We start from the raw sequence: 12,416 nt of genomic DNA, 5'->3' as shown, positions 1-12,416 counted from the left end.
GTGGATGGTTGGTTATATTAGGTAAGTATAGCTACATTAAAAAAACTGTAAAATCATTTTATGGTTGCTTAGCAAATAACTTTTTAATATGTAGCTATCCAGCGCTAGGAAACCGTTTACATGATTTCACAGTATTTTTAATGTAGCTATCCTAACCAAATCAACCATCCACAATGTTTTGAAGTATTTATAATGTAGCTAACATAACCTAATTGACCATTAGTTTTCATGAGTTGCATATTTATTTACAATAAACAAAAAAAAAAAACCGAAGATGCACGATCGGGCGTTTGCCTCTCGTCTGTTGAAAGAAGGCTTGCCAACGTGAGTATTCGGGTATGTCCAGAAAGATGAGTGAATCGTAGGCTTCCCGCGTTCACCATTGTTGCTTGTTTACAAGTATGATTTTTTTTTTCCGCGACGTAGTTGAACGACTACATCACGTAAAATGAAAATTGTGTGAGTTCCTACTGTTCATCCTTTTTCCCGGTTTGTTAGGTCAGGTCAGCTACATTATAAATACTTTAAAACTAAACAACCATTAAAATTAATTTTTATTATTTTTAATGTCCGTTCAGTTTCAAAGTATTTATACTGTAGCTGACCTGACCTAATCTACCTTTGTCCCGTTTTGTTAGGTCAGGTCAGTTACATTATAAATACTTAAAACTATACAAGTAAAATTAATTGATATTATTTTTAATTTCCGTTTATTTTGAAGTACTTATCATGTAACTAACCTTACCTAATGGAAAATTTCTGTTATTTAGGCATTCACGCACACACGGCAAAATATAAAATGGCGTCTGTTGAATGATTACATAGGGCTTGTATTGCAAAATAAGAACGGCGATATCTCCAAAAGTAATTGGAATTTTTAATCTCCGCAGGCGGTTTTGAAAAGAGGACGTAAAAGAGCATATAATGAAAGTTATTTCATATTTGTACGATTTTTTTTGGCGCTAATCTGTACAATACAGATTTACCTAAAAAAAAAATTTACGTCAGGAAACGTGCTATCGCAAGTAACAAGTTGGCACTCCAGGTCTGCATACGGCTAAAAAAATTCCTGTCAAGGTTTGATAATTGTGTTTGGATGCACAGTAGGGACTCAAATATGTTTTAAAATTTTTGTTTACCTTCCAATGCATCACAACATACAAAACAAAAAATACACTTTCTTATATAAGGAGAACCACAGTATCTGCAGTGCAATTAAAGCTTAAAATTGCGGTGACAGCATCTATGCACAGGCTTTTGCAATGTAATCATTAAATGGTAGTATCTCAGAAATCAGTTTGAATTTATGAACGCTGTTTTCAGGGCAAAACAAGGAAAACGTGCCGTGCTGAAAAACGCCATTTTCGGAATTTACATAATTTTTTATTTATGAAAAAGCCACAGTGTTATAATTTTACGAGAAACAAATTTCTTCTCAAGGCTCCTTTTGATTATTCATGTTTATTGTGATAACATGAAATAGTCACTAATTTTATTTAAAAGTTTATGCTTATTTTTTTCATTGATTCATATGTTACACTCACAATTGGGCTTTCACCTGGTAGCAAGAAGCCCTCCGATTTCTCTCATTCCCCTCTCTCCCCTCTGCTTAGTGTTCTCATATATCTTGCATCTCTCACCCCTACTATTCCTTCCTCCAGCCCATTCCAATCCCTCCCTGCCCTTCCAAGGAAAGTGTGCCTCTCTTTTTCTGTTCGCTTCCATTATCTTTGGAGCTTCCACCTGTGATCTCTCCATCATCTATAACCATCTCTGTGCACCTAAGTTCCCAGCTGCCCCCAGCCACCTTTATCACCTTATACAGTCTGTCTAACCTTTCCACCCTTCTCCCCTGAAATGCTTCCCAACCCAAATCCTTAATCATTAATTTAATCAAACTAAGCATTTAACCCTCTTTCCCTTCCCTTCTACTCCACATACCCATCACCTACCTCACTGATCTACACTGCACCTTCTCCAGCTCCCTTACCTCAGTCACTGGGTAGGGATCCCCATATCACAGCAGCATCTCCATTATTGGCTTGGCCAATTTGGAGTGTGTCTTCTCCCTTACCCTCCTCCCTGCTTCCTGTAGGGTCCTGCCAAACAGCCCCAGTGCTCTCCTCTTACTCACCACCCGCTAAACAAGTTTTTGCCCATCCCAGGTTTTTTTTTCAGGGTCACCCCTAGGTACTTATATTCGTCTGCCTCTTTTTATCTCCTTCATCTTACAGCTATACACTTCCCTCGTTACCTTCCTCTTCCTCGTGAATCTAACCACCTTCGTCTTTTCAATATCCAGCGACATCCCATTCTCCTCTGTCCATCATCCCAGCATGCTTATATCCCCTCGCAGATGTACCCCTTCCACCACCACCTCATAACACTGTGCAATCATCCGCAAATACGCTCATCCTAGCTTCCATTCCCTCTCCAACATCGTTCATCATTATTGTGAACAACAGGGGTGTCAACACACTCCCCTGTGGAACTCCTGGCATAATTTCCCTGCTTGTGACCTTTTCCTTCTCACCCTCACCCACTGTCTTCTAACCCTCAGGAAGTCTCCTACCTAACTTACCACCCTCTCATCCCCTACCTTCTCCATTAGCCTTTTGTGCGGTACCTTATTGAATGTCTTTTCAAAATCTGTGAAAATTGCATCTATGTATCCACCAAACCTTCTAGCAACCCTGCCATCTGTGTTTTATGAAGAACTCTTTCCTGAATCAATGCAGTGTATCATCCACCCAACCTAAGTCATTCATTACCTCCACCACGTACCTACCACCAGCCTCGCCATTACTTTCCCTACACAGGACGTCAGACTGACTGATCTTTAGTTCGCCTGATTTGCGTTATCCCTACCTCTCTTGTAAATTGGCACCACTAAGTAATGCTTCTTTCCACTGTTTTGGAAACTTTCCCTCCTCCAGGCATTGTTTGAACATCTTTCTTGGAGAATATTGAAAAATATTTCCTTGAAATGGAAAAAAAGTTACGGTAGAAAACAGTCTTGGCTTAATGTTCTGACATATAAAGTCCCTGTATTTTTTTAAAAGTCTTTGCTATGTTATATGTCTAAGAATCTCTGAAGAGCCTCAGCTAATATCAAGAAAATACAGTGGTGAGAAAAATCAGGGCAGTCTCTTGGAAAACAATCTCAGCTATGCTATTAAAGCATAAATTTACATTACTACAAGCTGAAAAACTAGTCAAAATGCTAGAAGTTACAGTTGGCTGATGTTTACATTGGAGTTTTATGTCTTAAATAGTATTGAAACATTGTTTTTGAACTTTTTGCATCTTGAATTATTTTTTACAACCTATTAGTCATGAATTTTTTTTGCAGTGAATTAGAAAATATTTAAAACAATTAAAAACTAGCAACTATGAAACATTCAGTAAACTTGAAACTCGTGGTATGGGAACGTTGAAAGATAGATGTATGAATAAATTTATCTTGCCTGTAGCGACAATAAAACCTTGTTTGCACCAAGGGGACTTTAAATTATTACAAAATGTGTTTTAACTATGACAGTAGTTGTTACAGCTTTTGGGAAATGTTATATAATAACTAAGTGAAAGGTTGGTAGTTTACTAAAATAATAGGTATGTAAAATTTTTGCCAATCTGTAACTTTAGGGTGATTCAGAAGAAGAGCTTCTATCTAAAAATAATTTTTTTTTACTAGACACATTTTACAGTCGTTCTCTAAAAGTGTGTTGTGATACTTCAAGTAGTTAACTTGGAGTTTACAGTTTAATTTTTCTTATTAAGTAAAATCTTGATAACAGTTGGTTAGGTTTGGTTAATGCTGTGAAATCAAGTGAATGGTCGATTATATCAAATTAGCTATGTTAAATATACAATATAATATAGTAAGGATGGTCGGTTAATTTAAGTTAGCTAATCTTTTAATTTATAATTATTCTTATCCAACAATTCAAATAATTTTACAGTATATTTAATGCAGCTAACCAAATTAACAGCTGAGAGTTTAGTGAGGTTGTGTTTGTATAAAAGCTGCAGGATTGTACTTTATTCAGTTTTTTGGCTGACTTGTTTTTGCTATTGCATTGGTAGCTCCTTTATTATTTCATTAGTACAGAAATGGAAGAAAGCCCTACAGTAGGTCTAGAAATAAAGCTAAGTTTGCGAGGGTCAAGGGCAAAGAATACAGGGATTACATGGGGAAACTTGTGCCAGACAAACACAGTGTAGATAATTATTGCTCACTACGAATTAAAGTAATGAATACATGATGTCTTGATTTGTTATTATATAGCCAAGTATTTTATTGTGAAATTTAAACAGTCTTCATAATCAAAATGTTGGGAATGATTTCTAGCTGTAAAACGAAGGACTGTTTCAAGAGAGTGAAGAGAACCCGTAAGTCATCCTGACCTAATTACATAATCTGTCAACAAAAATTAGCAGGACCTATTTATTCAGTCACTCATAGACCTTCATGAAGTCAAGCAACACCATCCTCGTAAAGAAAGATGCACAAAAAAAAAAGAGTAAAATCATTAAGTACCACACAATTGTAGATTACAAAAGATTTAGGTATGTCTTTAAGCATTTCTATCTTTGTATTCCGAAACAATTATCCGAGTAAAACTATTGAGGCACCTAAGTTTTCAGGAGAAAAGTCACAAAGATATGCATTAATTAAATTCCCATAAACGTCTTAGCTTTGTACTAGACGAACATCAAGACTTTTACAACAGCATCGTTCAGTGGCCGACCACTAGAGAACAGTCAACAAGAACGAGTAAGAAAATACAGTAATTGGTGGCAATGAGCGTGACTCACAGAATAACGTTTAAAAACTTACTGACTTTCATGTTTGTTTGTTAATACTTTTGTATACAGTGTGTAGTGCATTTTTTAGTGAATAATACAAGTTATTTGATGAAACAAAATTGCCTTATCATGAAGAAAGTGCTTCAGTCAAAATATTTTGAGAAATCATTCAATTTAAAAGTAAGTAATATTACTGATATGTTTTACTTACACAGAATCAAACACATTAATTACTTTATTTTAAATATTTTTTTCACATATTTTTCTAATAGTTTAATAGTAAATCAGTTCTTTTAGTTACATATCTTAAAACTATGTCTGGTTGACTAAGGCACTTTCTGCATGCAGGGACCAATTCAAATATGGAAAAATATTTCCATTCCTGAATTACCTACTCATCTCATTGCCGCAGCATTTGCTTTGGTGAACGACTTGACTCCCACCAATTATCAAAGAAATTGAATCATGCTAACCCAGGAGGACCAATGTGAATTCTGGTTACAGTGATACGGCAATACATCGAATGTGTGACTGCTCTTTTTCGCGCCCACTGTGGGAGTTGTGTCAACGAACAATTGGAAGACCTCGAGGTATACCACCGAGGGACATGTGTGGAGACAAAATATGTGCTCCCTTAATGTAATGATGCTTTTTTCTGTAAAAAGGAAGGCTGCATTGTGGTTCAAGACAAACTTGATTGATTTTGTGCTTACAACTCCAGATCTATACCTACTTCGAGACTTCATCTCCCAGTTACGACATGGCAGGTAGGCTATGGTCAAAAACAATCCATTAAGAATGATATATGAACCCGACCTTTTCCTGTTATGAAATTTTGTAATGGTAGAATGTGGTGTTGGTTTGAGATCATGTAACCTATTTGTAAAACTGGTCACTACCTCATTCAGTAATGCAAATGTACCAGTAATTAGTTCTCAATAAAAATATAAAATTGGTCAATTGCATGGCCTGGCAAACTGCAGGCTCGGGTTCAATACAGTTTTTTTTTTTCTTTCAGTACTAAACTATATATTTAAACAGTTAAATGTGTATATAGGTATTTAATATTAATATATCAATTTTGTAAAGTTTACACTGTAATTGAGTTAATTAATGTATTTAAAAAGGAATAGTTTTATATTATACATTTCTAAATAATTGTATTTACCATAAAATATGCTTTGTGATTTTAAATTTTCTTTTTCAATAGCAACGTTTTGATCCTTTATTTTTATTCTTTCGTGCATTCTGAGCACATGGTTCTGGCCGAGGTCATATAGATTTAAATATATTTACATTATCTAATTAATCGTTTATATTGTTGGGTATAAAATTTATCTGAAAATTAAAAACAAAAAAACTATACCAGCGGGAATCGTACCCGAGTCGGCGGATTGCCAGGCCTTATGTTTGACCATTGCACCATGATGGTGACTACAAATTTTGAAGGAAAAACAAAAGAAACCCTATTTTAAAATATTTAAAAAGATTTTTTTCTCGCTTCCTAGAGCCCACTCAGGCGAGATATTTAAGAATGTTGAAAGTGGCACCTACTTCCTTCTACTCACAAAGTTTTAGCTAAATTGGTGGCTCCAACTCGATACCTCCTCTTGTTAGACTGAAAAGAATTACTGGATTAAAGAACACATTTGAAACTTGCTTGAAGATTCAAATGTATAGCAAATGAATATATTTATTTAAACATGCACTTAAAATTTAAATCATTCTTTCTCTTGGGAGATCACAGTTTGTTTGCTCAACTCCAACTTTTAACTGATAATTGCAACAAAGTTACTAGTAATTGCTACCCATTAAACCCCAACATAGCTACCAAATAAATTAAAAATCCTAAACTGTAACTGTCTTTTAAATTAGCTTCTTTTTTTTCTTTTTTTTAAATATACACACTTTTAAACAAATCTTCAAATCAAAACAACAATGGGTTCAACTATCTGTAGCGCTGTTAGTTCGTAGGCCGCCGCAAGCTTCACTTCGCCGACGGAGAATAAAAATTAGGAAAACATACTAATGTTTGATATGAACGTTGCTTGGAGTGTGTTCTTATATCTGTGGTGTTTTGTTTACATGTGCCATGTGCCCAGCAGCTTAGCAGTGCGTTGTGTTGTACTTTAAAGAAATTTGTTTGGTTGATACTAAGAAAAGGGTTAAACAAAACTATACAGTATGGTGCGAAAAAAGATTGACAACAGAATAAGAGTGATTATTGAGAACGGCGTTGTACAAGGCCACAGAAGTATGTTTGTAATAGTTGGTGAAAGAGGAAGGGATCAGGTAAAGGAAAATTTATTGTCCTCGTACTTATTTCTTTAGTATCCATCATCCTGCAAATATAAGAGAGAGAGGTCAAGTTATAATGTAGCATCTTCTGGGGAAATTATGGGGCAGTAATTTGGGATCTATCTGGTAACGGAAATATAAGAACTGTATAAGGTTAGGCGAAGGGAAATGTGACGGGAAAGTGATGGGGAGAGGTGATGATATAGACCGTCAGTGAAGATTAAGGAACTAGTAACACTACACGTGAAAAGGTGGGTAGAAAGGCTTGTGATACTTCAAGGTTATTAAGGGGAAGGGTGGGTGGGGGAAGCTGGGAGATAGGTTGGGCAGAGGTGTGTTCAGAGGGAGGAGGGGCCATGAGTGGAAGTTACAGAGTGAGTGGAGGCGAATAGAAAAAGAGAAGCACTCATTCCTAGTGAGAATGGGGCAGGATTACAATGGACTTCAGGTATTGGGAGCGAGAGGTGTGAAGCCTGCGATCGTTCCAACTGATAAGTCCGAACTGACAGTTACAACTGATAGTGTGTGGCGGCCTTAAGGCATCCCAGGGTCTTATGATTCAACACCAGGAAATGCACTCATTTTGATCTTCTTCACAGGTGGTTATTTTGCATCACATGCTGTCGAAGGCAACAATAAAAGCACGCCCCAGTGTTCTGTGGTGTTACAAGAAAGAGCTTGGCTTCAGCAGGTATGAACCAATACGAGCCCAAGCCATTCTGTTAGCACTATATTTACTCACTGTCAGAAGTATATGCAGTGTTTCATTTTGTGGGGGGGGATGGGGGGGGGGGGAAAATTGAAACACTTTTCTTGCTGTTTGCTTTCACATTGTTTCCATTTATTGGTGGTAAATGATTTTTCAGGATTTGACAAGGGGATGTAAACCTCCTTCCATTTATTGGTGGTAAATGATTTTTCAGGATTTGACAAGGGGATGTAAACCTCCTCCCCCCCCCCCCCTCGGGACCCACCCGATTACCTGGCATATGCCTAGGCTCATAATGGTAACCAAATGCATATCTTATGCTATAGGAATGTTTAATTAAGCACAGTGCCAACATTCTAGACCCAAGAAATAAATATCATTCTGTAATTTTACTGCATAAATATTGTTTTTCCTTGTTACTAAGAGGATATCTGTAATTTTGCGAATATTCTGTTTGTTAGGATAAATTATGACCATTGCTTATATTGTTTTGGTTGAACTGGTAAAACTAAAATTTATAAGAAAAAAGAAATAAAATTGTAATTTTTTTTTTTATAATTTCATCACTATAATATTAATAACATTCAATTATTTTTTTCACTTTTCTTATAACATCATTATAAAAAAAGGTTTTATGATAATAATACCACAGTGAATCTTCAATATAAGGATATAAATTTTACTGCTGTCAAAATAAATGTTGTGTTTTTTTATTTAAAAGTTGTTAATTCCTGAAGCTTTGTCTCTTACTTTATGTAACGATATTATTTTACAGCCACAGAAAGAAGAAAATGAAAACACTCCAGAAGAAGATCAAGTCTGGCAGGTTGAATGTAAATGAGGATGATCCTTTTGAGCTATTTGTTGCCTCTACAAATATTCGATACTGTTACTATACTGAAACTCATAAAATATTGGGAAACACTTTTGGAATGTGCATTCTTCAGGTATGTTTACAGTACTTAAAAATTATTCTTCAGTTTTATATATGTGATTTCAAATGCTTGTTAACATTAGTGGTGCTTTTTTATGCTCATTTTAAACTTACAAAGAAGAGTTTTTTTTTTTTTCATGTTTCTTATACAAACCTACATTTTTACTCCGATCTTGGCCTTTGAAACATAAGTAAGGTCACTGTCTACATGAATTTTTGAGAAAACAACACCTTGATACAGAATAATTGTGATATTTCATGATGAAATTTTGCCATTGCATTGTTGATACTTGTTTCGTCTTCATAGGACAAGGCCTAAGACATTGTTGGATTTACTTTTTTCATTCGAGGTGCGGCAGTGGTGTACCTGTGAGTTAGGGGTATGTATATTGAAGTGTGCAATATTGTTGCCTGTAGGCTGTGTAGCGGAGCACGGGTGCTTAATATAGTTTGGTAATTTGTGCCTTAATCTTTGACTATACTATGTAAAACCTGTGATTTGTTTTATCTCATAAATAATTTTGGTAGTAATACCTTTGCAAAATAAAATAGGTACTTAATTTGAAGAGTCAAAAATATTTAAATTTTTAGATATTTTTCTTTGATGTATATCATCAGTCATAGCATACACTGAATTAGAGATTTTTTTAGTCTGTAATGTAAATCCTTTCAAGAGTATATTTTATATTCTTTTTATTTGTATAGTCTAACACAAAAACACTTTGCTCACTGTGTTCAGGAAACTACTTTTTTTTCTTCTTTCAATCACAAAGTGACCTGATAATAAAAAGTAGTACTATAGAGCATCCATCCCACTCTTAGATTGCAATTTGGAATATGCACTTTCTTTCTCTTTCTAACACACACTGACTGTCATTTGTGCTGTCCTTGTTTCTTCGCACACTGTTGCCATATACCATACAAATTTAAATGGTATTTTTTGGGCAAAACATTTTTGCTATTATATAGCATCAAAATACACATCAGAGAATATATATTTTGCATTCTTGATGGCATATTATGATGGCCTAAAAAATTTAAAGAAAATGTAACTTCATAAGTGGGAACGGTTTTGAAGTACCTATTCAAAAATGTATCACATCAAAAAAATTAATTTACAGGTATGTATATTCAATTCAGATTTTTTTGTTAATGAATTCATGTTTTTGGGCACCACCGCATAAATCTCAAGACAAAAACGCTCCATGTTTCAGGTAGGTATGTAATATTTTTAAAAATCTAAAATGTATTTTATCAGAAATTGACACATCAAAAAATTGATCAGGTGCAGTGTTTTTTGCTAACAAAGTTAAATGGGATCGAAAGTGTGAAATATGTTCACAATGAATGGAATTTGTTTTAAAAGTCACACCATCTCAATTGATCTTACAGTTTTTGTGTCTATAGTTGTGAAGATGTGTCTTAGCTATCAGTTCAAGAGTGCGCTGTAATAGAGGCTCGCTCCAAAACTACTTCGTAAGAGGAAACACAGTTGTGTGTTTGGAGAAGTGAGGTCCTATCCTGCAAACGAGTTCAAAGATAAAGGCTTCCTTGGTTCAGCTATTTCCCTCGACACACATTTCTGAATACCAGCCTTCCAGTTAGTGCCATGTCTCGTGACCAAGTGACGCGTTGTGTTTGTGACTTGTTACTGTTACAATTTTGACTGGTTATTATTTCACATTTTTATGTTCTGCATTTATGTGCATCACATAAATGTAAAGTATGGAATATGGAACAGCGAAAAAAAACTACATTGGTAGGCTATAAGGGAGGGAGCGCAAGATTGTGTTGACATTATGAGTAGTTTTCAAAAACATTGAGTGTTAACAGTTCAGTTAAGGAAACTTTGGTCAACTTTGGTCAGTGGTAGCAAAAGTGATTAAAAGGAACATATTATTATTATTATTATTATTATTATTATTATTATTATTATTATTATTATTATTGATTTCTTTATCAAGTTCACTTTACAATTATCAAATTTATTTGTACCAATGAATGTGTGTGAATGGTTTCTTGTTGTAAGTTGGTGTGAAGAAAGAGGTGTTTTATTACAAATGCATAATGCTTCTTGTGCAATCAAAATTCCTTAGCAACACTTCTCATGAAATTCCTAATATGTTAGAGATTTGGCAACGGTGCATGCTGTACGTTGTTTAGTGCAATCTAAGATTGAAATGGTGTATAGTAAAGTATTTTTTGACAAAAATAAAATGTCTAATATCTCTTCCTCCTATATTGTTAACTCAGTCCTATACCTTCTTTCAGATTGGTGTTGAAACTGTCATTTTGGCTTATGAACGAAGCTTTTAGTAAGATAGGTTTTGGGTTCAAATTTGGGTTTGGCAAGTGTGTGTGTATAGTTTTTTTAATTGTAATATTAGGCTTAGTTAATCTTGTAAACTAGTGTCTAATTAACCAAACAACTAAAACCAATAAACATTTTCAAAAATTAATATTTCCTGTTAAACATTCAGAAGTTCAAGCTATTTGTTTATCCATAAATTAACTTTTAGTTATGTTTGTACAGTTAAAATGGCAGTGGTGTTATTTTTTAACTACAGGACTTCGAGGCTTTGACTCCGAACATTTTAGCTCGCACGATTGAGACCGTGGAAGGCGGAGGACTCATCATCCTGCTGTTGCGGTCGGTTGCGTCCCTCCGCCAGCTCTACACCATGACCATGGATGTCCATGAACGTTTCCGAACAGAAGCCCACAGCGAAGTGGTCGCTCGGTTCAATGAGCGGTGAGTGCCGGGTCTCTGGGGGTCGCAACGTTGGTTGGTGTGGTTTAGCTCATTAGATGTGTTATCTCACTTATCTCGTAAACAGAAACATGCTTGTACTGTTGTGTTTGGCTCACAGCTCTATGAACAGATGTGTCTACACACATGCGTGCTAGCACACCTTTAAACACTATGCTGTGAAAGCGATTCAGATAATTTAGGGGTAGAGAGAGTTAGAAATCAGGGCTTGAAAAACCCAAACACATATTTTGATTGTAGAACTGCTGGTATGGGATGGTGGTGCTACTCAGTTAATTGATTGCAACCAGAAGGTAATCATGAAAAAGTCTCCACTTAGGTGTTCATTCTATAGCAACATGATCGCTGGCATCTGTCATCGATCATGAAGCATGTGCCAAAAGGTAGACTGAAAATGACAAATATTTATGTATGTGAATACCAAACAAAACAAATAGTATTTATTTTTTATTGGTCACTAAAATTATTTTCATTATGTTAAGTACATTGTAACTTTGTTCCGGCATGCTTTTATTAATGTGCAACATGCCGCGCACGTCTGTAATGAAGCCGTTAGCCCTTCCCTTCCTAAACACACCTGCAGGCTGCGGCAAATGAGCAATGTAGCCAGTGCTGTTTCAGGCCTCTTCGCCGGTGACTTCCGCTTTGTTGCGACTGCTTCTGACTCAATACAGGGCTTGGATCTTTGTCTCCTGGTGTTTCTGCAAAACTTGTCATCCGAGGCCAAGTTATGTTTGTGGCACCTCGTTACATGTTCTGACAACACCTGGCATTTTCTAGCGCCATTCAGTCTTGTGCTGATTTCTTCCTTGTCAGGCAACGATACTAAGCAGTCCGCTGACAGTCACTATGCTCTGGTGTTACGTCTTACGCTACTACATAATTTTTGTATTGTC

The 12,416-nt window shown here is 35.6% G+C and overlaps 1 protein-coding gene across 1 annotated transcript in view; it reads left to right on the top strand.

The window, feature by feature from the left end:
• The first annotated feature begins 6,868 nt into the window (after window positions 1-6,868).
• Window positions 6,869-12,416, top strand: part of LOC134533995 (RNA cytidine acetyltransferase) — a 41,246-nt gene continuing 35,698 nt past the window's right edge. Inside the window, exons 1-4 of the mRNA XM_063371877.1 lie at window positions 6,869-7,101; window positions 7,707-7,798; window positions 8,592-8,763; window positions 11,318-11,502. Of these exons, the coding sequence (XP_063227947.1) occupies window positions 6,994-7,101; window positions 7,707-7,798; window positions 8,592-8,763; window positions 11,318-11,502 (557 nt within the window). The 5' untranslated portion in view covers window positions 6,869-6,993. The remainder of the gene's footprint in view (window positions 7,102-7,706; window positions 7,799-8,591; window positions 8,764-11,317; window positions 11,503-12,416) is intronic.

This window comes from Bacillus rossius, chromosome 7 (genome assembly GCF_032445375.1).
Source record: "Bacillus rossius redtenbacheri isolate Brsri chromosome 7, Brsri_v3, whole genome shotgun sequence".
Lineage (NCBI taxonomy): Eukaryota > Metazoa > Arthropoda > Insecta > Phasmatodea > Bacillidae > Bacillus > Bacillus rossius.
This window is presented reverse-complemented; position numbering and strand designations above follow the sequence as displayed.